Source organism: Xiphophorus hellerii, chromosome 6, assembly GCF_003331165.1.
Source record: "Xiphophorus hellerii strain 12219 chromosome 6, Xiphophorus_hellerii-4.1, whole genome shotgun sequence".
Taxonomy (NCBI): domain Eukaryota; kingdom Metazoa; phylum Chordata; class Actinopteri; order Cyprinodontiformes; family Poeciliidae; genus Xiphophorus; species Xiphophorus hellerii.
Window position 1 is genome coordinate 4,288,584 of NC_045677.1, and position 26,787 is coordinate 4,315,370.

The 26,787-nt window shown below is 41.6% G+C and overlaps 1 protein-coding gene across 2 annotated transcripts; it reads right to left on the reverse strand.

The window, feature by feature from the left end:
- Positions 1-444: 444 nt before the first annotated feature.
- On the reverse strand, positions 445-26,262 carry LOC116721577 (TSC22 domain family protein 2). Of its 2 annotated transcripts, XM_032565419.1 has the most exons (4): positions 23,915-26,262; positions 13,946-14,020; positions 2,876-2,927; positions 445-2,300 (listed from the first exon to the last, which is right to left on the reverse strand). In XM_032565419.1, exons 1-4 carry the CDS (start codon positions 25,597-25,599, stop codon positions 1,977-1,979), a joined length of 2,136 nt encoding a protein of 711 aa, XP_032421310.1. In that variant the 5' UTR covers positions 25,600-26,262; the 3' UTR covers positions 445-1,976. The 2 variants fall into 2 exon arrangements, with proteins under 2 accessions (XP_032421310.1, XP_032421312.1); XM_032565421.1 differs by lacking the exon at positions 13,946-14,020 and having other exon boundaries at positions 23,915-26,261.
- Positions 26,263-26,787: the final 525 nt, after the last annotated feature.

Sequence of the window (26,787 nt, forward strand, 5' to 3'; positions counted from 1 at the left end):
AGCTTTATATTGTGTTATACTGCTAATCCATTATCAAAAACATACCTGGCGCTTTTCTTTCATTCTTTCCTACATCTTTGAGAAATTCTCTAATCTCCAGTGGCAACCATTCAGCTGTGCAAAACACCTGGGTGGACCTAGCCCCGCCTCCTTGGAGCTTTCCCTCTGGGATTAGTTACTTTAACTGTATAATTTAGACCTAAAGAGCAAGCAGCTACTGGGTTTTAAAACTACTTCAGTCTGGGAAAATGAACTTAAACTGATCAAAGCTAACGGCAAATTAACTGTCAACTTGTCACTTATTAGGTAAAAGCTGATAAGACTTACCAGCTAACAGGCCAAAAGCTAACAAGCGTCGAGTTATTAGGTGTGGTTGTTGTAATCCTGACCGGACACAACACGAGCCGAGCCACACTGGCACGTGAGAGCGAGTGAAACGACATCTTGGCATCGGAATATTGCTTTTATTTAAATACAATAAAATTTTGCAAAGTAACAAAACTATTGGCATATGAAATTCAAACACCATTGAACTGAACAAAAACATGGCTCACTTCATTTCATCTGCGACTAGTGTCGGCAACACTAGGTTTTATTTTCAACTCGCTGCTCGGCAACAGAAACTCCCCCCCCCCCCCCCCCCCCAAATCATTTACACTGTTCAGACTATCTTACAAGAGTGCTGAATAAAAATGAGGTAAGAAAGTGGTTTGAAGGTTACAGATCATGCAGAACATGCTGAACAGCAACGAAACTATTTTTGTGTAGGAGGAAGTAACAAAAAAAAAAAATCACGTGTGCATCTCAAAAGAAATCGATTTACACAGCTTTTAATCTTTGGTTGACGTACGTTGATGCATGTTGGATGATTTCACAGCTTCTTCCCCCTCCCTCCCCTCCGTTGGCCCCGCTTCCCACAGGAAAACCAGTGGAGCTAAAACTGAAAGTAAAGAAGGGGGGGCATGGTAATACTCTTAAATTCACTTTAAGATCAAATAAGTGGGTTTTCTTCAACTCCTCCCCCCCTTTGCTGGCTTATATTAACATTTGACGTCGACAGGTGCTGTCGCCCATCAAGGCGAATAATACTTTATACTATACAAAAATGTACATTCAATCGAGCTCAAGCTATGAATTGGCAATTGCAGCGTGATATCTGAGTTAGTGTTAAACATTTGTCAGAATTTTCATTTTATTTTGCCTACATTTTATTTGTCTTCACAGAGGGCAGCCTGGGAAGAGGCTGAGCTGTTAAAACACTGTAAAACAAAAGAAGAAGAAGAAGAGTCACCGGGCTACTATTTAACAGGTTTCGTGGAATTGTTCATTTTGTGGAAATAGCAGCCCTGTAATAAATAAACACTAATAACAGTAGAACTCAGGAGGACTGATGCGAGAGTTGGACTTGATGCGAGGTGACGGCAGCAGTGTTGGCGCTCCGACAAAAACAAAATAAAGACTCTCCCAGTTCTTGGATCTCGACATTGAGCAGCTAACCCCTCCCGACTCTGTCTCGGTTAAAAAAATAAGCACTTTTTTTCTACTTCCTGTCTGTCTCTTTTTCACCGGTGAACCCCTTTGAGCGCGTCAGGCGGTGCGGTTTGGGTTTGGTTCTGAAGCCGCTCCAGCCTGCTTGCCACGCGCCCCTCTCACACCTCCGGTTAGCCTCCGTCTCTCTCTCTCTCTCTCAAACACACACACCCTTTGATGATTGCATTAACACTGGAAAGGCCCACAGTACAGACACGCGCATACATTTCAAAACCAGTTCACAGTCTCGCTTGCTAACTTGCTAACACACCTACACACACACAGGAGCCGCGCGCTCGCACACACACACACACACAGAAGCACTGTACTTTGTGGTCAAGCTGGTGGCTAAAGACAGTTTCTTTTAATTTCACATATACTAATTATATTAAGTTGTACAAGGAGATGCTTTGTTTCTGCCCTGTGCGAAGCAGGGCAGACGCACTTCAAGCGGAGGTGACGTTGGGCTGCAGTTGTTGGCCAGCGTCGAGCTGAGTCTGGGGCTGCTGAGGCTGGAGCTGCTGGGGTTTGGGATGGAGCTGCTGGAGGCCGGGGGGGGAGGCGGACCCGGGGGTGGGGCCGGTGGCGGGAGCAGGGGCGACGGCGGCCGGGGCCGTTAGCTGAGACAGCTGCTCGCTGTTAGCCAGAGATTTGAGCACGGCATTCTCCCGCTCCAGCACAGAGTTCCTCTCAAACAGCTCCTTGATCTGCTCCTTTAGCACCTCCACCTCCTCACGCACTGCATACATCAGATGGCTTTTCACCAGGTCCTGCACAAACACACGGGAAGGAGCAGGTGGGTCAACAGGCCAATTGCGGTGCAGCGCAGCAGTTGCATGATTTTATTTAAAGTTGGTTTATTTCAATAATTTAATACAAAATCTGAAACTTCATTGAATCATAGATTCAATTATTAGTTCATTTTAGCGATTGATAGCTAATGTTAACCCAAAATTCTGTTTCTTTAAGAATTGGAGTACTACTAAAAAAATAAAAAATAAATGTCTTTTTTTTTGTTAGCAAAAGTGTTGCTGAGCATTTTCTTTTATTGGACAAGATAATAATAAAAAAAAGGCTGGGAAAATAAGTGTTTCTAGTAATAAAGGCAAACATGGAAGACTGTATTCATGTTTTGAATCTATATATATTGGAAATTTCTGACATTATTATCTATAATAATGAAAATGAAGGCCTGAACATGTTTCACTCTCTCTCATGAATCTAAATAAGTTGGAAGTTTCACTTTCTGCAATGAATTAAAGAAATAAATTATAAATCTAATTAAAATTCTGATGATTTTAATTAGATTATTTTCTTATAGAGAACAAATAACTGATGAGCTTACCATTGCCTGTTCAATTTTATTATCAATGGCAACAATGTTGGTTCCAGAGGCACTGAAAGAAAGAAGACAGAAGGAATTAGATTAGCTTTAGCTTCCCTGCAGAAGTTGGTCATTTATCCTGAAACAACAAAACACCCAACACAAGAAATCGATCTAGGCAGTGTAGATAGCATCGGTCAATGCGTATTTAAAGGAAAAAGTTATTTTATAACAGAGTAAAGAGGGCAAACATTGTCTTTATTACACATAATCAGTGTTAACCATTCATAATAAAAGCAGAAACTCTAAAGAGATTTTCTGGGCACTGCCATGTCCTGGCCTCTGGAGGCAGCGCTGGTCACATAAAGGAAGGAAATGCAGAAGTGAAGAAAATGGAGAAGACAAACTTGGTTATATTGGCACAATACTTTATAGGAGGAACATCTGATATTTCCGGAAATGTTTTAAGATGACAAGAAGGAAGGAAGTGGAAGGAGCGGCTTTCATCTGAAAAACGTGGCAAATAAAATCCAGTAAGAGAAACTGGCAGACGAAGTCACTTAATTGGGAGCACTTAATTATTATTGCAGGGAACAAACAGGAAAAAAAGGACAAAAAAATGTTACTCCGTTGTAATCTCAGTGAGTTGGTTCTACGCAGTATTGACTCAGGAGGCGTGAATACAAATAAAATTAAATTTATTATCCCACAGAGGGGAAACTTAGGTGTGTAGCATCGAGATATGCAGGTTTACACAAACGTCTTCCAAAAGTGTTATGAAAATATATAAAACAAGATTAGCAATAACGGCAATAATAGTAATGATATACTGCACAAGATAAAGATACGGTGCAGTTATTAGAATAGAAATATTGTACTCATAATCCAAGGTACAAATGAGCAGCATGATTTTGGTTTATTTAACCTCATACCATTTCACAATTATGAACTACTTCTGTTGGTTTGTCACATAAAACACTGAAGTGTGTGGTAGTGAGACAAAATACGAATCCTTTTTGAAAAACACTGAAGTATGAGCAAAATGACTTTTCTCCACTAGAGGGCGACAGAGAGTATCATGTCCAGCTGCGTCAGTCAGACTTGAACCAACTGTCCCCCACTGCAGCAGCAATCTGTAAACTGTTGTCCACAAATTCTCATGAGCCTCTGAAACACACAATATTTTTGAAAGACCTGAAGCTCAATCCCAGCATGCCTTGCAGCACAGTCCCCGTCCTGTTACCCCCTGAACCCTACCCTCGACCCCCTACTGGGGACAAGATGTCCTATTCCTCCGCAGTCCGTCTGGCTGGTGTGCGCGAGACGGGCGGAAGCGCTAAGGCTGATTGTTATCAGCGGGATGTGCTGGGGAGGAATACTTCCCATACCTCTGCTGCCATGACGCCCCGTCACTCATTTTATTCTCTCCTTCCTTCTGATTCGTTCCTAAGATACGACTAAGCTACATGGCCCGCCCGGCCACCTGGCCTCACGCCGCTCCTGAACGCCTGCTACGAGAGATCCACTCTGCGACGCACGCCCATCGCTGCAAGGCACAAATTTATTCTTAATTCTTTGCCCCCCACATAGACCACATTATCCCCCCACCCCACCGCCACCATGAGGGCAAACCGTTTCATGACCCAAAGCTGCGAAAAATGTGTGTTTAATTTAGGCACAGTGAGCTCTCCTAAACTTTTCCTCCCTAATGGAATTTTTTTTCCTCCTCTCAGTCTATAAAATAAAGAGCTTATGGGTTATGGGTTCCACCCTTGTTGCTTCAGTGGCTTTTGACAGTACAGAAAAATAAAACCACACTCTGTACACCCTACCGCTCCCCACTGCCCCGGTATGTTTGGGTTCACACCAGCCCACTATTTGCCTACTTCTGGAAATGACATAACTTGGTTTGTAATTTGAAGAGACAATGGCACAAACAAACCACACAAAATTTCTCTTATACCTCTCTAATCAGAGATTTCTTAATTTGCTTACTCAAACATTCTCGTGTTTGCGGTTAGACGTTCATCTATGTACCCTAAAATCATTCACAGATAACCCAAACTACAATAGATCTTCTGCTGTGGTTCCTCCTCCCAGAACTCCCAATGATCTCACTTCTACAGTGAAAAAAAAAAAAAGAGAGAGAGAAAGAAGTCGTCTTCCCTGGAGCTTTTCCTGCAGAACTCCTGTAATCACATCAGGGACTAGAAGACGAGGAAAATTCGAAACACCAGTGTGTACCGTCAGCGGGACTTGTGCCAGTGACGGATCTGTAACTATGGTGACCGGAAAACATCGATAACACAACAACCGTTCCTATGGAGTCGTAGAAGATTTGTGGGCTCAGATTCTTGTTAAACCCTGAAGGTTTGGGTTGATGCTCGCAACTTTAGTTGCGGCTGATGCAAGCAGAGAAACAAAATCTTATCAGTGCCCTATTAGGACACCATCTGGTAATCAAAGAACTTGAGAGAACAACTGGAAGTTCTTTCAGGTAAGCAGGAGGAGTGGGTTCTGGAAACCACACGAGTGACTGAAGAAATTTCTTTATGCTTTTGGGGGGAATTAGTACAGAAATCCATCTGACCTCAACTTGGTCCCCTCAAAAGGAGACTGTGTCGGTACTGCAGTGTGTAAAGTTGAGCCTCTGAAGCTAATGGGCTGGGCTGAAATGAAACAGAATGCTAATGTGGGTTTCAGTTTACTCTTGATTGTGCAACAGATACTTCTACATCAACACGGCTGACATTTACAAGCTCCGCATATGGGTTCCCATACAGCACTGGCAGCTAAACAGGAATGCCAATAAAAGTCCACTAGAGATAGCAAAGTATAGAAGGGCGAGAATCTCTTGGGGCCATCAAATTGTTGTCATTTGTGACAGATCTGCTGGTGTGTTTAAGAGCAGCAGGGTTCCCGCTGCGGCGAAGCGCTTTACAGGCGGCGAAGCGCTTTACAGGCGGCGAAGCGCTTTACAGGCGGCCTTCCAGGGTGATAAGACGAAAACAGAGATCGGCAGGCGAGATCCTGACGACGTTATAACTTCACCTGGTCAACGGAAATGCATACAGTACATTCACAGCCCTTCAACTTTTTCCCCTATATTGTGAATGAATCACAATGGAATGCTGCGCTTCCATTGCAAAAGAGCGCAAATATGTGAATATGTTCTGCTGACATTCTGCATTTTCCGTGTTTCCATTAAATAAGAAATTAAAAATCACACTGAATAAGCTTGTTCACACAACAAGTCACTAAGAATCAAGGCAGCGACGGATATAAGCAGTTACATGAGAAACAATAATAATTCACCCATGGTAGTACTGCTCATCATCCACCAGTCATCATCATCCATCAGTCGTTGGACAGACAATCTTCTTATACTTGGGAGTGGCTACGTCTTCTGTGTATTAGAGAAATTATTCTCTGCAATTTTGCAGAAGAGCTGTGGATTCGACATGTTTGACTGACGCACAACTTTTTATGAACTGTGCATCTTCTGACCGCACACGATCTGAAAACCCCCAAAACAAACCATTCTCCTGCTACTTTCTGTCGCAGTCTGTCATTTTCGCCAGCAGTAACATCCGGTTTCGATCACGCGACTCGCGTGATGCAAATAGATCTATTTCAATATGGCAGACAATCCATCTCAAGCAAATGAGATGGATTAGCAGTGCTAGCCAAAAACCACCGATGTCCAAGACTGCAACAAATTATTATTTTATCAATTATTCTGATGATCAATCAACTTATTGAATAAAAAAATTGGCACATGGTGCAGATTTTCTATTTGCCCACTTAAATATTTTTATACAATATTAGAAATGGTTTAAGGGATGCAAATGAACAATTCAATTCTTTTTTAAAAATAAAACATTCTATTGCCTCAAATGAAGTAACATAACATTCTTTTAGTGAATCTTAGGAGTTTTGGGTAAGACATGGTTTTTACCTTAAAAGCAATATTTTTTTGTACAGTTCTGGCTGAATTACTGCTCGGAGTATGTTGTTTTTTCAACAAATGCCCTTCTTTAGGCCGGACAGTCTAGCAATCAATTAATCATCAACTGAACTTGTGGACGATTATTTCAACAATTGATTAATCGCGGTTAATCGTTTCGGCCATACTTGTATGATTCTGGACATGTTACTGTAAAATATCTCTGCTTTTTGGATATGGAGCTGTTAGCATGTCCTGACAGTCATTACACTGTCACACAGCAACAGTCTTCAGTCAGAGGCCTCTTGAGACTTGCTGCAGGACTGACTGCTACTGGAGATTCTTCTTGCCCAAAGATTTATAGTCTCAACGACTCTTTGAAGATACTTGGATGATAAGAGTTACGAAAATTATTTTCCCTTTGGAATAAATAAAGGATATTCAAATTAAATATAGTGTGGGTGTTTTTCTCATTTCAGTCAACAGACGACTTCCACCGGTTGTGCTAAACGCGTTCTTACACAAGCATGCACCATGAGTCGTCAGAGAGCATAGAGGAAGTACAAAAACTGCAACCGAGCAAGCTTCAAAGCAAAATTTGGGTGGCAATGTCATGCAAATTAATCGAGTTGTAAAACTATTGAGGGTCACATCACGTTTCTATTTAGAGCTTCGTCTCAGCAAACAAGGCCTAAGGAAATCAAATGGTTTGTGGTGAGAACCCAAGACTGAGGGGGAAAAAAAATAGGAAGTAGTTGACTGTTCATAAACCATTTACTGAAACTTTTTCTGCACTCATAGAGTCAGTTTTAGATCAGTTCATTTGTAATTTAAAGGAAAAGATTTGCATCATCAGAGCTGGTTGTGTCCTCCTTGTAAAAGATCAGGTAAAACTCACAGTACCTGTTTTCAAGTTGCAGGTGCGAGTTTGCCAAGTTATTTTCTTTCCATATAAAAGTAACAAGACACAATCGACTAAAATGACATATTATTACAGGGGCAATTACTTGTCATCACTCTGCCCATTCCTGCATGTTTCTCATGAGAACCTACAGACACGCTCTTTACAACTACCTTCCTACGAATCAGTTTGCCTGGCGACAACTCAGCACTTCTACTTGCCTCAAAGCACTTCAGAGAGCATCTACTGACATTTATGGAACAAATGGGACTCTAAGACAAACGGCACGGCACCACTGTGAACATACACGACAAATAAAAAAGATCAGACCTGCAACTGTGAGGAGTTAGTTTCCCCCCCCCCCCCCCTTTCTTTTCTATCCATCCTCAAAACACCTGTGAGTGTGTGTACATGTTGCTGAGCTGCTGGCATTGAGCTGCTTGTTCAATGGGGACAACTGGTATGTATTGGGACATTTTGAATACAACCAGCAGTAGTTCCCACTGGTGGGAGGCTAGCAGCTCAACAGACGTCTTGGTGTTTAATTAGTTTCAGTTATTAGTGACTTGTAAAAAAAAAATAAAAATTTACATTTTCTGTTACAGCAACTACATTTTCTAACTTGAACTCAAAACTGATCTTAGTATCAGAATTTTTTTTCCAGTTTCATTAGGTTTCTGAGAGTTAAACCTTGACAAAACGTCTAAAGAAATATTTTTAAAAAACGTCTTGAAAAGTAAAAGATACGAAAACATATGAGCCAAAAGTATGTTGTTTCTAATGACATCACAAAATGTGTGAAAAGCTTTTATAAATGAATGAGATTTCTAGAGAAGAAAGTTGGATTCAGCAGTTAACTTGATGTTGAATTAGTTCAAATAAAGTTGCTGTTCGTTCTTTCCTAAAGCCAAAAATCTTTCTGTCATGTCCGTCTTGGAGTGAGAAATGTTGAGTCTTTTGGCTATCCTACAGTTAGCGCTCCACTTTGTCTACAACGAATAAAATCAGAGACTGCAGTTATACGTGTTTAATGAGCTAATAGCTAATATGAGATGCTGAGGCAGTTTAAAATGTCTTCTGTAATCATTTTGTATCTGAACTCCTTTTAACTGCGGAGCTGTGTGACACATACTGCTCTATTTCACATACATGGTATTACATTGCCTCTGGTTCGAGAGTAAATTATGAATATTCAATCAGTATAAAAGATACTTAGGAAGGCTTCCTAAGTATCTTTTATAGCTACAATAAATAAATTGGTTTATTACCAAACAGCAAGAGCTATTTTTCTATGAAATATACAGCTTGAAATGGCATTTTATGTCATTTCAAACTGTATATTTGAAATAAATGTCAAATATACAGTTATATTGCATATAGCTGTACATACAACATACAGTCATATATATTGTATGCACTAATAATTTACTTATTAACTCTGTAGTTAAAAAGTAAGTAGCTCCTTTTTAGCTATTTATTTTGTTAACTTTTTACTATTTATATATTTGTAGAATCTTAAATTAATATGAGACAACACTTTAATTTCCCTTTCATGGTCATTAGAATATTTTTGAATTTGAAAAAACAATAGAATAACTATGTTGGCGTAATACAGTAATATAATGCACATTACATTTTCCTGTCTGAAACATAAAGTCAGTCAAGTATGATCTGTCCGGTAAAGGAAAGTTTCTTTTTAGTTGTTTTTTTGTAAGTTCCTGTATTTGCCGACTTTCAGTTATGCCAAGAGAGATAACTGAAAGTTTAAGCATTTTAATAGTCACTTCATTCAGTTTTTGATTTACCCAGAAGATAAAGTATTTAGTTGCTGTTTATAGTTCATGAGAACAAAATTGAAGTCGGCTGGCGCAAAAAGTCTGATCAATGTCTGAGTCTCTAATAAACATAAAAAAACTGACTATGTAGTTAGATTCTAACAGACAGGGTGGATCACCAAAAAAAACCTGCTGGATAGAATAACCATCATGTTAAAAATGGCTCTGTTAGAAAGGTTAAATCTGTGTTCTTCTTTGGGATTTCACTAAACCTGTTCCATGACTTCATCTTGTTACGTTGGAAACGGACCCCAAACAAGCCCGAGCAAAAAAAAAAGCGGACAATTATGGGTCAACAACACGAGGGGTCATCAACACCAAGATCTACAAAGCACACCGGCCCAAACACATCGTTAGTTATCCCCGGCTTCCATGGAAACGCAAGCAGACTCGGGCGATTGGCGTCTCCACAACACCAACCGCTCAGAGAAGCAGGGGAAAAGCTAAACGCTTGTAACGAGGCCACTAGCTTCATCTGACGGCTTTGTTCTGGTTCAGTTAAAACAGACGGCACAGATCCACTTCACGCTAACGCTGCAGCCATTAAAAGCGAGACGTGCACTGATTTTTTTTTTTTTTTTGGAGCGTACAGTTCCTCAGTTGGCTGCTGACGGTGTGTCAGCTGTATATTCCTCTTAAAGCAGTTTCATTTCCTGTCACTCACTTATGCTTTCAGCTGTTTCTTTTCCATTCTTGTAAATGTCATCACAGCAAAGTTGAGTTCCTTTAAAGAGGGGCCCCTCACTATTGCCCTCCCACACTGTCAGCTGGACATTTTCTTAAGATTCAAACAGCAATCAAGGAACAGAAGAACAGATTTCAGTGAAAAACTGTTCTAATTGCAACAAAGCAGTCTTGAAAACATTAAGACAGCACAAACGGACTTTAAACCTTGTTTAGAACTACAACTTTGTGGTGATACAGGTACCACACAGATCTGACCATCAACTTAGCAATAAAGTGAGGAAATTAGTGTTTGATCAGCTGTTGCAGCAATGCTTCTTCTTGGCAATAGAAAAAAACACTCAACAGCATTTGCAGGTTGAGCTGCCAAGTCCATTACGTAGGTTGTAACTCCATAAACTTATTTCTTCCATTGACTTTAGCGTTATCTTCTGGAAAAAATGAGCAAACGAGAATAATCTGGTTTAATAGCGTATGGAGTGACCGTACACAGAGACCCTCTGTGGGTGTGGAAGTTTACTAAAACTAAAGTTCACGCATCGCCACCGGTTGAAGAATTTAACCTGGATATGTCCAAGCATTTAGATCGCCTCCTACGATAAGACTCGCACCATTTTCGCTAACTCTGTTTGTGTGGCAATCGGGGTAGCACGTTCCACATGTGCTCCGTACATTGACCTTGTGGTCCAACCGCTGCAGCCAAAATCTGATTTATCACGGAATGCGACTTTCCTCCTCAAATTTTACTGCACATGCTGCCGACATCAATGCAAACGGTTCTGATGGTAAACGGTAGTTTTGACCCGTCCTGGCAGCCCTAAGAGACCGCAGACTATGTCGGCTTGTCTGAGTAGGGAATTGAAAGCCAATGTTCTAGTGAACCTGCAGAAAACTACCTTCGGTTCTCGATTGTTACCGAGTGAGGACACCCTTTTTTTTTGTGGTGTTGTCTTTTTGGACAATCACTTAGCCGTCAGTCTTTTAATCCTCTTCTATAAGTAATTTCGCATCAATATGGACATCGTCCGTGGGCCAAATCCAGTATGAGGTTCCTGTAAGTGTGGGGAGCACTGGAACTACTACAAACATTAATCATGAAAGAAGAAGAAAATGTCCGGGACATTTCCTCAACTTTTATCTGACTTGTACTAAACTCAGCAAGTGATTTAAAGGCAGTTTGTTGAATCCAAACCGACTGGTTGGCTGACAGGACAGCAGATATTCACAACTTCTTCCTAATAAAACCAGTCTAACATAGTCATTCTATATTTGGTTCTTTTTGGTTGGATATGTAGAGCAGTGAAGACAGCAGATCCATTTTGTCTCCAAGCAAACTGAATCCGCTTCTCTTCCAGCTCCAGAACCAAGACATCTTCCTGGGTCTAACTTTCTGAAATAACTATAAAACTGAACATGTGTTTACTTTCTTCACAAGAACAAAACAAGCCAAGCAGCTCCTTGTTCTGTTTGGTGGCCAACATGAACCCTTGTTTGAGCCCACGGTCATTACAAACCTTTTCCGGCTCAGTTTGATTCAACACAAACGCTTTTTGGAACTTTGAAACTGTAAGTGCAGGGCCTGGAAATGTATTCATACCACCATTTTACACATTTTGTCATGCTACAACTAGAAACCTAAATATACCGCTAATGACACTTTGTGAAGGTAAGCAAAGAGGTAATTTGGAACATGCAAGAACTAACTGGTGAACAAGAGTCCAAACGTGTGTGACCAAATCTGATTTCTAACGCCGTTTTTCCGTGTCTGGCCTGAGAGTTTTGTTAAGCAACATTATAGAACAAATAGCTTCAAGTCTATTTGTTCAAGGCTGCTTCTGGTCAAATGCTGATCAATATACAAAATGCTATGTTTATCCAAAAACTCACTCCACACATCGCCATGGTGAATCATGGTGGTGGCGGCGGCATCATGCTGCGTAGATTCTATTTTAATCAGCAGGGACAGGGAAGCTCAAGCTAGTTGCAATTGCTGAGCCGATCTGAACTACATCAAAGAATATCGATGTGTTGGAACGGCCCAGTCAAAAACTGGACTTCAATCAAAAACGGCACTGATTGCACTTTTCTGCACGATCACTGATCTTTAAGAAGCCTGATTTGTAGATAGCGTGATTTTTGTTTTTGTTTGGAAAGTTGCTAAACATGGGGGGAAAAGTTGGTAGCAGTGGGGTGACTATTGCTAATAGCAAATGTTCAGATGTGACCTGGTGCGCAGTGGCTGATTTTCAGACTTTTGTGGAGTTGAATAAAATCGGCTACTCATGTATCGGCCGATTGCTGAGCTCCCAAATTTAAGAAAATCGGTGCACCCCTACTTAAATCCAGTTGAGCATCTGTGCTAATCTGAGTTTGAGATATTCTCAAGAGAAAGAGGAAAAAATTCAGAAATATACCCTTTAATCTTAAAGACCTTAAATTCTTTAAGACCTTAAACTCTTTAAAAGTTTAAGGTCTGAAAAGACCTTAAACTCACATTTAAGGTTTTTTAAGACCATTATCAATACGATTCATGAAAGAAATGCACAAAATATGTTTTTGTATTTGTCAAGGGACCAGAACTGTGAAATTGCTTGGGTCTGTTTTGTGGCTCTTGGCAGCAGCTTTGTGTTTCTCACACCGAGAATGGTTGTAAAGTCTTAAACCCCACAATGACAAGTTTTCTCTTTTTCTCCGCAATACAGAATGGACCTAGCATCGTTATGGGTTGGCAACAGAAGCGAGTCAGTGGCGAAGATGAACTCTGATCAATTTACACTTACAGATGTAAAAAAGCTAGTTACCATAAACAGCTACAGTAGTTACCATAAACAACTAGTTACCATAAACAACTAGTTACCGGTAGCCTGAATCACCTTGAGTCACCTTGCCTGACAGAAAAGTCCCACGAGAAAACACCAATATAAGATATATAGATATATATATATAAGATATATAAGGCTACAAAATCTTTCCACAAAATTTAAGACCTGTGATTAACATGTTTAAAGCCAACTTATGTTTTCTTGAATTAATTTAAGACATTTTAATGCTTTAGACATAAATGAATTTAAACCTTAATGATATGGAAAATATATATACTACTTTTCAGATTTTATTTTTACCCAAACAATATGCTGAATTTGTAGACTGTTCCATATTTATGTGCTGCTTTTGACAGAGAATCACAATAAAACATATTTCAAGGGGAATTACTTTTTTTTTTTTAAGGCCACTAAGGATCTCTTACTGCTGCTCAAAGTGCCTCCAGGTGTTTAAAAAAATGAATAGAAAGAAGTGAAATTCCCCCATAAGGGATGGTTGAACTGGTTTTTAATCCGATTACCTGTCTGACCATTTGAGTTGGCCTCTCTTGACTCCGTGTACTTTTGTTCATCTTTGAAACTCAAGAGGAGAGCAATTATCCTGGTGGATAGCTCTATAGAAACGTTAGCAGAGCTTGTGAAAGCAACGCCTCGTCATCCCTTAAGCGACAAAGGTGTTATATGATGTCACAGGAAGCTCAGGAGAACGACTGCAGGGAATTAACAGGGCGAGACAGATCTTATTGAGACGGCCGGCGGCCAGCGCTGCGTCCGCTGCCAAGCTTTGTTTCCAAACTCAATCCATGCACGTGTCAAAAAGCAAAGCTCACTGCTGCTGAACACTGCACGCGCTTTGTTACACTCTGGCAGGCCGGCCCAGTCCAATCCAGCTCGGTACTGTACCTATCGCTGTGAGCCTTTGAGTCTCTTAATCTGCTTCCAGACTGGAAGGCCTGGTAGAAAGCCGTGGAGGGGTTCCTGTGTCAACCACATCCGAGGAAGAGAGAGAAGAGAAGAGAAACAGTGAAGAGAGAGAGAAAACAGTGAAAACACACCGAACCGATTCTGGAAATGCTTTTTACCAACTTTGAATCCCATTACAAGACTCTAATGTTGCTGTGGTAACCGTGTAATATTGTCATTATGACGCTAAGGGCGATCAGAAAATGTGACGTTAAAGTGGAATGAAGCAGGAATGGATGCTGAACTTTATGGGCCTCCTTCCTCCAACTGGTTCACTTGAGTTGCACAAGCTGTGCTACTTGGGGAAAAAAAAGGATCATTTTCACATGTTAACTTCTTAACATGTGAAAATGTTAAGAATTTGAAACGAGACCGCTTTCAAATTTTGGAGCTAGAAACATTTTGGTATGAAAAACATTTGCACGATCAGATATTCTGCACTTTTTAAACCAGATACTGAGAATAAAATCAGACATGATAATATGTCAGGATGTTTATCCTGGAATGATTCTTTCGACATCTGGTTTAGACTTTTAACCTGAGATGTATCGTCGGCTGGTGTCCAAAATTGGTTGATATTTAGACTGACTGGCTCAACGGAAACTGAAAACTGAATCCCTTTTTCTGAACTTCGATCCAGAACCGAAAGGCATTCTGGGGGATGTAGGCAAGGGGAAGGGTTTAAGTGCTCAACCTCTAACGACCAGCTAATCAAGGTTGATGACATCATCAACTAACTCAGTGACTCTCCGGTTACCTAGCAACAACCTGTTGTGTAACATGCGCAGTTACATGTCTTGCCACCAAACCCTGTCGCAATAAAAAATTTATCAACGAATCAAGTCATAAATTAAAATAAGCTCAATAAAATATAATCAATAAATAGCGATATCGACTGATATGAAATGCTTATATTGTGAAATGTTTCTGCGGCCACATTGTCCTGTCCTACTTTTTAATTATTTTGTCTCAAATTAATAAATGTCTGCTCTCTGACACGCACACAGTGGGACATCACCCCTCACTGTACAGAAACACCCCGTTGTTTTCTTAAAAACTCTGTTTGCATCAGAAACTACAAGAAAACATTGAAGAAATATTCAAAATGCAGTGATTTTTGTTGCCTGTTGTTTTGTTTTTTTACAGAACTAAACACGTCTAAAAGCCGGATTGACATGAGAAGCAGAAATCGGAAACAAATCCCCGATCAGCGCATTCCTACATTTACTTTTAGTTGGTTACAAGGACACTGTGTTCCATAGCGAGGGATGGACGGTGGGGGTGGGGAAGGAACCCCCCCCCCCCCCCCTGCCCCGTTGACCCCTACGGACTCATTTTACACACACACACTCACGCAGCCTAGTCGTCTTTTACAAAACTAACTGGTCCCTTCCCACCTCCGCACACACACACACACACACAGAGACTGTGGAGTTGATCTACAGCATGTGTGTGAATATTACCGCAGCCAAGGCTCTTTCCTAGAAACCTCTGGCACAAACTGCCTCTGTCACATTACCTCATGACTAAACACTCTCGCTCTCTGCTAGCGCTCTGCTTAAAATCACTTTGCGGGCAGTGGAGAAAAAAAACCAACAAAAAAAAACCCTGCGCACATCCACACGTGCGGCGGACGCACACCTCCAGAGAGAACTCCCCTCCTCCGCAGCTGAAACTTAGAGAGCTCTGTACGTCTCCGCTATCGGCCCAAATCCACCAAATCAGATGACTCAAAGTCCTCCTCTAGAACCCGAGTCATCGTTCTGCTGTTTTTGAAGCAGCGAGCGCTCGCCTCTCAATGCTGCTCTTTGTGAGCCTGTAACACAACATGTCAATATCGTTTATGAAAGCCGCTCTTTGTGAAAAGCCTGCGTCGAACGGTGCCAAAATGTGAAATCCACGACCTAATATCAGAAATGAGAAGGATGGAAGGAGGAAAAACTAAACAGAAATAAGGAAAAAGACGAACCATACTGGCAGATATTTACAGCACATAAAGGCTCTGTTTTTCCCTCCGTTCTTTCGGATTAGAGCTCGTGGTTTAAAAGCAGATAAAACTCATCTTGGAGGAAGAATGATCTGAAAAATATATATAGATTTTAAAAATGCCCAAAAGCAAGTCGAAGACCTAGCAACAAATTAATATAACTGTTTTGTGGCAAATGATTGAAGGTTGACATCATCCGATCAGAACATGATACCTCACTTTGACTCTTCACTTTGAATCATAATGACTCACTTCTAACTAGGACTGTTGCAATAAGCAATAAATCAGTTCATCACATGATAAATTAAAACGAGTGCAACAATTACCATTACCATGATTTATCGATTTTTTTGTCTTTCTGCCAAAGCTAGATGGTAAAAGTTTTCAGTGTGGTGCTTTGGTCTCAACTAGCCCTGTTTTTAAAAGACTTTTTTTTTTTTTTTTTTTTTACTGGGACTTTAAAATTCATTTAGTCGTTGTATTTATATAATTTGGATATTTAAAATACCTTCCAGTTCCAGTGTTAAAAGTTCATAAGAATTTAAAATTCACTGATCTTTGAGAATCTGTTGTTGCATTATGTCGTCACCATGGTTGAAAATGGTCTTAGGACAGCAAAATTATCGTTTATTGCAATAAGTTCTTGTCTGGAAAAAATTTGTTGCCGTCTTGAAGAAGTCTACTTCAAATGGGTTTTTTTTTTTTCTTCCAAGAACAATATTTGTATTTGTGGAGCTATAATGCTGTGCCATGCAGTCACAGTCATACAGTTACCCAAAACATAAGTAATAAATAATTTTTTAGTTTAAGCATGCACTCTAATCTGCACAATTGAGCTAAAAAAAAGATTAAACGTATTTGGCAACACTGACACCGCTATGAATTCTGTCATGCAGTCAGATAAAAAAAACAAAACAGAATACAGTTTTTTTTTTTTTATCTTCCTTATTGTCATCGCAATAGTACTACAAAATATCACGCTAAAGCTCTTAAATCACACTGCCAACTCCTACTGAAGAATAACCTGTATTAATTATTTGATTACTTTATTTCCCAAACATCAACTTTACTGAGAATCTAACTTATCTAGCGCACACAACAACACGCCCCAGTTAAACCTTGAACTGAGTGGCTGTCATACGAGGCGTGGAGGTGATGACTGAAGCCGAGTCGGCAGACCTTCAGACCAGCCGGATCGGTCCGACCGGAACAACACATCTTTCTTTTAGGAAGCGGCTCAGAGGATCCACAGAGCATGTCAAATCCTCCTTGTTTACACAGAGAGCATTCGTTCACACACACACACACACACACACACACACACACCCCCACACACACACACACACACACACCCACACACACACACACACACACGCATACACACTGACCTCTCTGTGAGGTAACTCCAGATAAAATGTGCCCACCAAATGTCATATGATGCGAGCGGAGGGCCTCGGTGTTGGAAGCGGGGAGCGAGCCGAGGAATATCAAGTGAATAGGAGGTGGAGAGCTGAAAACAGGATGTAGCAGGGAAGAGTGGAGGCCACGGAGGGAAAAAAAAAACAAAAAAAAACACAGTTGCACACGCTGTCCTGGTGTCACTGCGACACCCACATGTCCACGGCAACACTGAGACCAGGAACAGGCACCGTTAGCGACCCCCAGCTCAGAGCTGTGGACACGGCTACAGCTAGCACAGTGCGATCCCTGCCTGCCAAACCTCATCTGATAAAGATTAGACTAAAGATGCACCGATCTGATACCAGAATCTCTGTCAGTACTGATCCTGAAAAAAAATTCTAGATTGGGAGTCGTGACAATATGCCCCATCCATAAGGGCAAATCTATTCAGTCTAATTCTATGCTTTGTGCTCTGAGCGACATCAAGCTTTGTTATTTATTATATTTAGAATTTCTAATTGCTCTTTCTGAACCATTTAAAAGAAAGTTTGTTGCCGTTTATTTTTCCACATGTTCGACCAAGGCAGTCCGTTTATTGTTTTTGTCAGTTTCGGCTTCTTTAATTCAGTAAATGTATGTCTGTGTTTTTAAAAAAACATTTTAAGTCAATTCAGTACCGTTTTTCTGTATCGGATTGGCATCGGCCAGTATTAAACTTCAGGTAACTTTTTCTTTAATTTTTTTAAATTTCTGCTCATCTCTTTATAAAGGATATAAATACGTACAAATTATTCCATCTTTAGTAAGACTTTAGTATTTTTAATTTCAGAATTAGCTTCTACACAGTATAATCTTGCATTTTGAGATGTTTGGCTTTTGTCTGAAAACATGCTCACAGGTCACCACTGAAATCAGCCATTTGAACTGAAACAGTCTCTGATACCAGATGAGCAAACGAATTCAGAGCACAAGATTATCATTCAGCAATATTCACTAGCCGGCAGCAGCAGAAAGGCCTCTGATTGATCACCATCACCCAAATGTTCCCCAAACACATCGCAGAGAAACGCGTCATAACGAGACAACAAGTTGGCCGACACACCCCCCTGTTATCAGGAGAATAGGGACACAGTGGAGAGAGCACTGCTGCAGACATGATACGCGCTGGCTGTCACGAGAGCCCCTTCCTCTTATCAGCATGGGAGACGAGACCCCCTACAAGCTGAACATGTGTCTGGACACAAGCACAATGAAAGCCTGGTTACAGAACCAGAAGGTCCGCTGCTGGTCCCGGCGTAATATTAATAGCTGGTGTTAAATATTAAGATGGATATCAAAGCTGATTTAGACAAAGAGTTGACGTTCTGGTTTTGTCATGGTTACATCCATCGTCATCCAAAGCATATTTCTCTCTGCTACAGCCTCGTCTTCCTCAGACCGCAGAGGAGAAACAGGAAGTGCAAACCAGTTCCGTAGCATTTCAATATAAACAAACTTTAAACAAATTGACACAAGGAAGAAAGAACACAAAGTGCTTTAAGTCACTAGGCCTTCAAAATCCTTCCGTCGTATCAAAGCAGCAGTGGATAGAGTTTTCTCTGAAACTGCCCCTCCTCCACCTGTTGCTGCGCATTGCCTAGCATGTGACTGAAACAAAAGATGCTGCACTTTTTCTTAGCAAGAAAGATAAATATAGTTATTACATTTACATACAGCTAGGGGTGGGCGTTTTGTACCATCATTCATTATTTATTGTGAGAAATTTCTTCTAAGAATTTGGATTTATTTTTGTCTTGATAAACATTTACTTTCCAAACGGAAATTAAATGTTGTTGTAGCTCATTAATTTAAAAAAAAACTTCAAAGAATAACTTTAATGTGGGACTTCAACATTTTAATTTAGATTAGTCGAAAATAGTGTGGTCTTTTTTTGTTTTGTTTTGTTTTTTATAAGGGTACGCATTTAACAGCGCTGTGGAATTTAAACGTACATGCCGTCTGAATTAGTGTTTCATTGAGCTGTCCGAGCGCAAGTGAACGCAGCACAGAAAGCTCTGCTGAGGTACCAACTCTCCCCTCCCTCTTGTGTTTGGATGAAAGGGAGCAGAGAATGAAAACTCAAAAGAACAGCTGAACATGTGTCAGTGTTGCTATGCCAACACGCTTTCAATCCAGAAAGTTTTCTTTCTTGCCCTTTTTGGTCTCAGCAGCATTCGCACTGAAGGGAGACGTCACAGGTTTGCAAAATGTGACAGAGAAGTTGGACAGTTCTGAATATGAAGCTGCACGGCAGAAAACCAGTTGCATACGATACAGAAATGGGGAACTTTTTCTTCCCATTAAAGCTGGATCGGTAGAGGTTGGCGCGTACAGCTGCAGATTTAGTAGAACCTGGACTTTTTAAATCTATCGACATCTGGATCTGTGTGGTGGGATGAACCAGAGCATAAAAACTAAACCAGAACACTTCAGTTCACACCAACATCAGGCAGGACTTGCTCTTGTCCATCATGATCCAAACTGTTCGCAGGTACCAATTGTTGATCTTAAAGTTTTTATGGAATTGACAAACTTTGCTTAATGGGTCAAATACTCCCAATCGGATAAAAGGAAGAGCTCCTGATAAATTATAGAAATTTTAATCAGGAACTGCCACTAGTTAAACTAAAATATGCAACAAATTTTCATAGATTTTTTTCTGTGAGCAGTTGTGAGTGTTGTTGCTCTAAGTTGCTTTTTATATTAACAGCATTTTATATTTTTACAATTCATAGCATTTTATATTTTATTTTTATTTTTCATTTTATCTACAACTACTCCTCAGTGGTAGTTGTTATTGTGTCTTGTCTCTATGCTGTAACTGCAAAGTAATTTCCCTGCTGGGATGAATAAAGTACTTCTATTCTATTCTATTCTATTCTATTCTATGATAAATGTAGCAGATATAATATCCTGAGATATAATTATTCTTGAAAATTATTGTTTTTCTATTAGTGATGGGAATCAATAAAAATTTTAATTGGGTTAATTGGAGGGTCCGTAATTGATCTAAATTAATAGTTGTTGTTTTTTTTAACTTGACACAATAGACAACATTTTCAATTCAAAAACTTATTTTGTGGCTAAATTATTAAACAACAGACATATGAGCTCCAAAACAAAAATATGTATTATTTTTAATTTGTTATTCAGGCTATTCAACCTTCAGATTGGTGCAAAATGCTAATCTAGTCATTTAGCTCTCAAGTGTTTTATTAATTTTAGAAATGTGGACTGTGAGCGCTGATGTTTGCGTCTGAGCTGCTGCTACATGTTAAGCACTGAGATGCTATTTTAGGCTTTAATATCTTTACTGACAGGCTAACTGCTTTTAGCACAACAACAGTCTTTTCCAGAGTCCCATCAGATCGTTATTTGAAGCAGAAATTATCCCTCCGTGGACCAAGAGAAACAGCTTCGTCTTCCATCTTTATTTGCGGATGTTGCTTGTGCGTCAGATTTACGGGCGTACCAGAAACACTCGATTACAAAGGTTCCGGTCAGAACTTTTGTATGTATATAAAAAAAATTTTTTTAATGTAATTAATTTCATTCAAATTTTTTACTTGTTTAAAAATCAATTATGAGTAATTAATTGAAATTAACTCATGAACCGTTATTAACTCTGCCCCTAATCAGAATGCTTTCCACAAAAATTACCGTATTACACATTTGCTTAGTATAACAAAACAAAATTAAATCAATGATATACATAGGAGCATTGGAACTATAGTCAATTGTGTTATTTAGCATCAGTAGATATAATTGTTGCTTCTTTGTTTCAAATATCGATTAATTGAGGCATACATCTTTTGCTTTTTTATACCATCATATGAGGTTAATTCAGTAGCAATTATCTCGATCGCTAATGGAAACTGGTTAACTCACATGACACCACATGAGAATAAATAATTGATTTAAAAGAGGAAAAGAAGACTAATTAGAGTTTAAAATTAGTTCCAAGCTGAATAAACTACCCACATCAACGTGAAGCACAATAAACCTGTTGCTGCCAGGACTCTACAGGCTGCATTTCCTGCCTGCTCTAGATTCTGGCACCTCTGTGTGACTGTAAATGGAAACGACTGAGAGATTTCAGGCACTGTATCATTTCCGCTTATGTGTGCCATCTACTGCAGCTGAGAACTGAGAGATTGCTTCAGGAAGGAGAGTGCACTTGGTATCTGGAGACAGTAAAAGCCAGCGGCACCCATAAGCGTTTGCTGCCGGAAGTCTTTACCTTTACATATGTTATAAAAGGAAAAGAAAACAAAAAAAACAAGGGTCTCTGGTTCTTAACTCTGTTTGTTTAAAAGCACTAAAAAGCTCAGGTAAAAGTGCAAACCGTGCTGTCACGAGTGTGGCAACACAAACTCAAACACTCTTTGCTTGTTTATATTCCAAAGTATTTTTCCTGAGCAGGAACTGGCTTATTAAAAGGTCAGGCATGCAGCTCATTTACAGGGAGGCCGTGATTAGCCCAAGGCTACCGGAACAGTGAGCTAAGTCACGGCAATGAGGGCTACGTTTTCTTTTTTTTTTTTTAAGCTGTGCCTTAAAAGCCATCAGAACACACACACACACCATCCTGGGGTCTGTGTTAGGAAACAGAAGTGGCTTTGGTCAGGTTCAATTTGTGAAGTCTGTTAGCCTTTAAAAAAACCAAAAAAAAAAACAGGCATGCATTGCCGTGGCAACACACACTGCAAACCTCAAGATAAGAGATCGCCTGTGTCAGAGCAGCACGTCCGGACCAATAAATTGTTAGGGGGACGAAAAGAAAAAGTGACACCGGCGCGAACTGAGCGAGAAAAGTCTGTCAGAGTGAAACTATTCTATGCAACAGGAAGTACTCAGGTTGTCTAGAACAGGCTCCACAACTTGTTCCAGATTAACACCTAAAACCGGGGTTTCCTCTCGAAAAATGTCTCACGTATTCGAGTGAAATATCTTTTTTTTTTTATTATTTAACACCTATTTTAACAGATTTGATTAAAACAGCTGGTAGCTGTCATTTGCATACTCCTGCTTTGATCAGGTAGATAATCTACACTCCACATTTCTGATAGTTTTTCATTTTGCAGTCGTTACATTTTCCTTCCTGCTCTTAGTGGTTTAGGAAGTTAAATGCGCTTTTTAAAGATGCGCCAATCGACAGACTAGGAACCGGAATGAGACGATCTCTTCTTTATCAGCTCTGTTTGGTGATCATCAAAAACTAATCTATTTTCCCCCTTTTCATTAATTGTTTGTCACTGTATACATATACAATGAGATTAAAGCCAGCTTTAATCTCATTGCAGTGTGAAAACGAATCAGTGGCGTCCAAACTTACTGGCAAAAATCGGGACGCTAAACGCACAAAATGTGCCTCTTTTTATTTCACCAGCTCAATAATTGAAAAATAGTCAATTTTCTGTTGAAAGCGGACCAGTAAATCATCGTAGATACAAATAATAATAATAATTTAAAAAAACATTAAAAATGTCATGCATTATTTATTTTGTATCAAACAGGCCTGCAGTTTTTAAATTTCTTTGGCTTGATTTTTTTCTTATTGGGCTTCAAGTTTTGCTTTTGAGTAAAATCAAATCAATACTTTTGGTTCTAGTTACTCCAAAATTAAGATGCATGCAAAGACTTCACTGATAAATGAGAATCTATTCATATTTTTTGAAGATGATGTTATTTAGTGGTGAATGAGACGGTGTTGCATCAACCAGCCGTACTTGCAGGCCAGATTTGCTCCATTCTAGAATTGAGGTTAGGCCACCCAAAATCCTTCAGAGGGCCGCACCCCTGCATTAAACGCATCAGAACAAAGGACTACCACCATTTGTCCCTCTATAAAAGCATCAATTAACGTCATGTAGCGTTTTAAGGAACAGATGAGGATAATCTTGTAAATCTTTCATTTCTTGTTGGATTCAGAATACTGATATGCGTGAGGAAAACCAATTATCGGTACGAATCGGGGGGGAAAAAAAACAACCTAATTGATGCATTTGTTTTTGTCAAATCAAACTTATGTGTGCAACTAGACTAGATGCCCTTTTCTGTGAAAAAAAAAATAAACGCTTTACACTTGCAACATTCAAACACACTACCATACACACACAGAGAGGCTCTGAGTTGTAAACAAGAGGTTTGCTATATTCAACAGCTTGTTCCTTGCACTGGCCTCAAGTGTTGATTCTCTATCATTTTTTTTTTCTTTTGGCCCAAACTAGAATCCAATATTTTCTTCCTGCGCTCCACTGCATTTCCCTCCCATCCATCTGATTTGAAGTGAAGGTAAACCAAGTCCTTCACCTAATGAGATAAATGAGCAACAAGTGCTTCCTGTGACCTGTGCGGCACATTTCTTTCCAACTTGTGTTTCTGAACTGAGCTAACGGGGAGATGCGCCACAGTCGACATTGATCCTGTCAGACTCAAAAGAACCTGCAAACACTTCACATAAGAAAGCAGGAATGCGTTACCTGTCCTCCTCCCCGTCGACAGGTAGGATTCCAAACAGGCTTGTGACAGTAGGAGTGGAGAGCTGCAGGGTCTCAGGCATGAAGGGCTTCCCGGTGTCCCTCCCAGACACAACCGGAGACTGTGCAACGGCCGCTCCCTCTGACTTCCTTCCGCTTGCCTCCACCTGTCCGAACCCGGTGGCAGGGAGGCCCTGCACCCCCAATATCCCCGGAGTCTTGGTGTAGGCTATCAAACCAGGAGGCAAGCTGGAAGTCGTCACATTTGGTATGGTCGCACTGGAGGCACTGAGCACAGTGGCGGCAGCGCCCACAGGTGCACTGGAACCACCTCCGACTGCAGGCACGTTTTGCACACCGGTAGCCACGGGATGGCCCATGGGCTGAGCTTGTACGGCTGGGGCGTACTGACTCGCAGTCTGAAGCGGGAGCAAAACGGGCCCCCCGGGGACTCCAAACCCTACAGTCTGAGGCGCTGGTGGTCCTGAAGAGACAGCCCCCGTCACCGCTGCGCCGACATCTCCAGCCTGACTCACTCCAGAAGCCGGGATGTGTCCGCCGGTCGCAGCAGGGAGGCTCGACACCGGAAGAGCCTGTTGTCCCCCGGGAAGTCCTGCAGGTATGGATGCAGGCTGAGGCTGCGGGTAATGCTCCGTCTGGTGCTGTGCCAGTCCGGATGACTGGCTGGCAATCGGGTGGACTCCGGGAACCGGCTGCTGGGGCGCGTAAGGAGGAGGCATCATTGGGGACTTCTGTATGTGGACCTCAGAGTGGGGCAGACCGTTCTGTCCGACGGGAAGCACGCTCTGAGCAGCATGAACCTGAAGACCCCCTACGGATGACTGAGAAGGAAGGGTTATGGGTTTCACACTGGAGAAGGAAGTGTGTGTGGCCGAAGTACTGCCTGCATGCTGCTGGCTGCTGTAGCTCTGATGCAGAACCTGCGGCGGTAGCGTAGAGTGAAACCCTTCCGCCATGGACCCCAAACCAGGACCAGAATGAGTAGCTGGGGACACTGTGGACCCCACTGAAGGTCCAAGCCCACTATCCCTCTCTGCAGCAGGGTCCAGGGTTACACTGCCGTGCCTTATGCTGTCAGTCCCCGAGTCCTTCTCGTAGAACTCTGTACACGTCCACCTGCCTCTCCGGAACGGTTCTCCCGTACCGTGATCCAGTTTGATGACCCTGAAGCGTGATGAGCAGCTCACCGTGGAGGTGGCAGAGCTGGACCCTGCAGCAGGCTGGGAGGTGCTGGCTGACACGCTGGGGCTGGCTGTAGCAGGCGGCTGATGCTGGACCCCTCCAGACGGAGTCATGAGGGGTAGCCCAGGTGTCAGGGAAATCCCCAGCTGGTTCTGACCGCCATGAACCGAACCGGAGCCTACAACCTTCCTCAGTTCGGTTGTGTTACCTCCTGGCCCAGGCGGCAGAGTGGCCTGAGGTGCGTTTGCTGGCGCCTCCGCCTCTCCGACGTTATTCAGAGCTTCGTCGGAGGAACTCCTCTCGCACGCGGGCTCGTACTCGGCTCGCGACACGTCGTATATTTCCGACGACATGTCCTCAGTTCGCGACTCGTCCGGGTCGTCTAGACTCTCGGTGTCGTCGGCGGCCCCCACGGCCGCCACCTGGGCCTGAGTCACGCTTGTGATCTGAAAGCAGCTCTTCTTCTTGGCCGGCATCTTCGACATGTTGGCCAGTCGGACTCCGGGTCCCGTATGGCTGTGTTTTTTGTTGGTTTTTTTGCTCCTCCCTTCGGAAAGAGGCGAGCTGGTGGAAGCTTTCTGTCTTATTTCCAACACTCGGGTCTGGTTTTCCTCTTCCTATTTAGCTGTAATCAAGATGAATCTGCGCCATCCTCTTCCTCTCTCGGTCTCCTGTTGCGTTTCATGAAGCTGAACTCCACACTCCGCGTCTCCTTGTCCAGCAGTAGGGGTCCCGACACCGCCGAAAGCTGCTTGTACGACGACTGAATTTAAAGTCAGCCCGGACCGGCCTGCTGCTTCCCCGGCTGTCCACTCGTCGGCCGGCCGTTGTCGCAGAGTGTTGCCCAGCTGCAGGAGCTACTTTGAGCTAAGGAGGCCCCGCAGCCCTGAGCTGAGCTAGCTAACAATTCAAGCCAAGTGGCTGCCGCCGCACACTCCCCCTCTACGTCGGTACAAGTAAACGAGACATCTTCACGAAAGCGCACCTACTTCACTCGGCTACTTCTCTGGCGTCAAGACGTCCGTCGAGAACACTTTACTTTGTTACTATCTATAGTGGAAGAGCGAACAGACCTCAAAACGTCTGAAACAAGTGATAATCTTAACAGCGCCGACAGCTCCCTCCCTCTCTCCTGACAAGATGGCTATGTTGTGTGGAACCGCGCTGCATCGTGGGTAAGCAGCGAGCGCAGCGCAGGAGTGTTTACGTATGGCCAGTTTGTGAATCACTCCTCCTGCTGCTTTCAAGAAGCGTCGGAAAAATGGCTATTATCGAATGACTAGTCAACTTATGTGTTCTAGGAAGCAGTGAATATGACTGAGGTATCCTCAAGTACTTACTTTACTTTAGCTTACTTTACTTTACTTTACTTTAAATATACATTATACATGCACTAATTTAAAGCATTTATAGATCTATTATTGTAACTATCTAATGCATAAAGACATTAGCATAAAATATGTGAATGTTTTCCTGTGCAGTGATACGCAGAGGTATTCGCAACCCGGAACTTTTTCACATTCTGCCACAAACATCATTATATTTTCATATTTTCTGTAATAGACTCACACAACATGCCACACATTTTTCCCCCGTTATTCCCTTTTATTTCTTTCTTTTATTTATTTATTTATTTATTTTACAGATGTACAGCCTATCTCCAGCGAGACATT

Bases quoted from the DNA above. Each gene is read 5' to 3' on its own strand.
- LOC116721577 (XM_032565419.1), bottom strand. From the start codon at position 25,599: ATGTCGAAGATGCCGGCCAAGAAGAAGAGCTGCTTTCAGATCACAAGC. The intron at 14,021-23,914 runs GTAACGCATTCC...TGGTTGACACAG, and splicing joins GTCGACGGGGAGGAGGACAG to GAACCCCTCCACGGCTTTCT. The intron at 2,928-13,945 runs GTACAGTACCGA...TCTTTCTTTCAG, and splicing joins TCAAAGGCTCACAGCGATAG to TGCCTCTGGAACCAACATTG.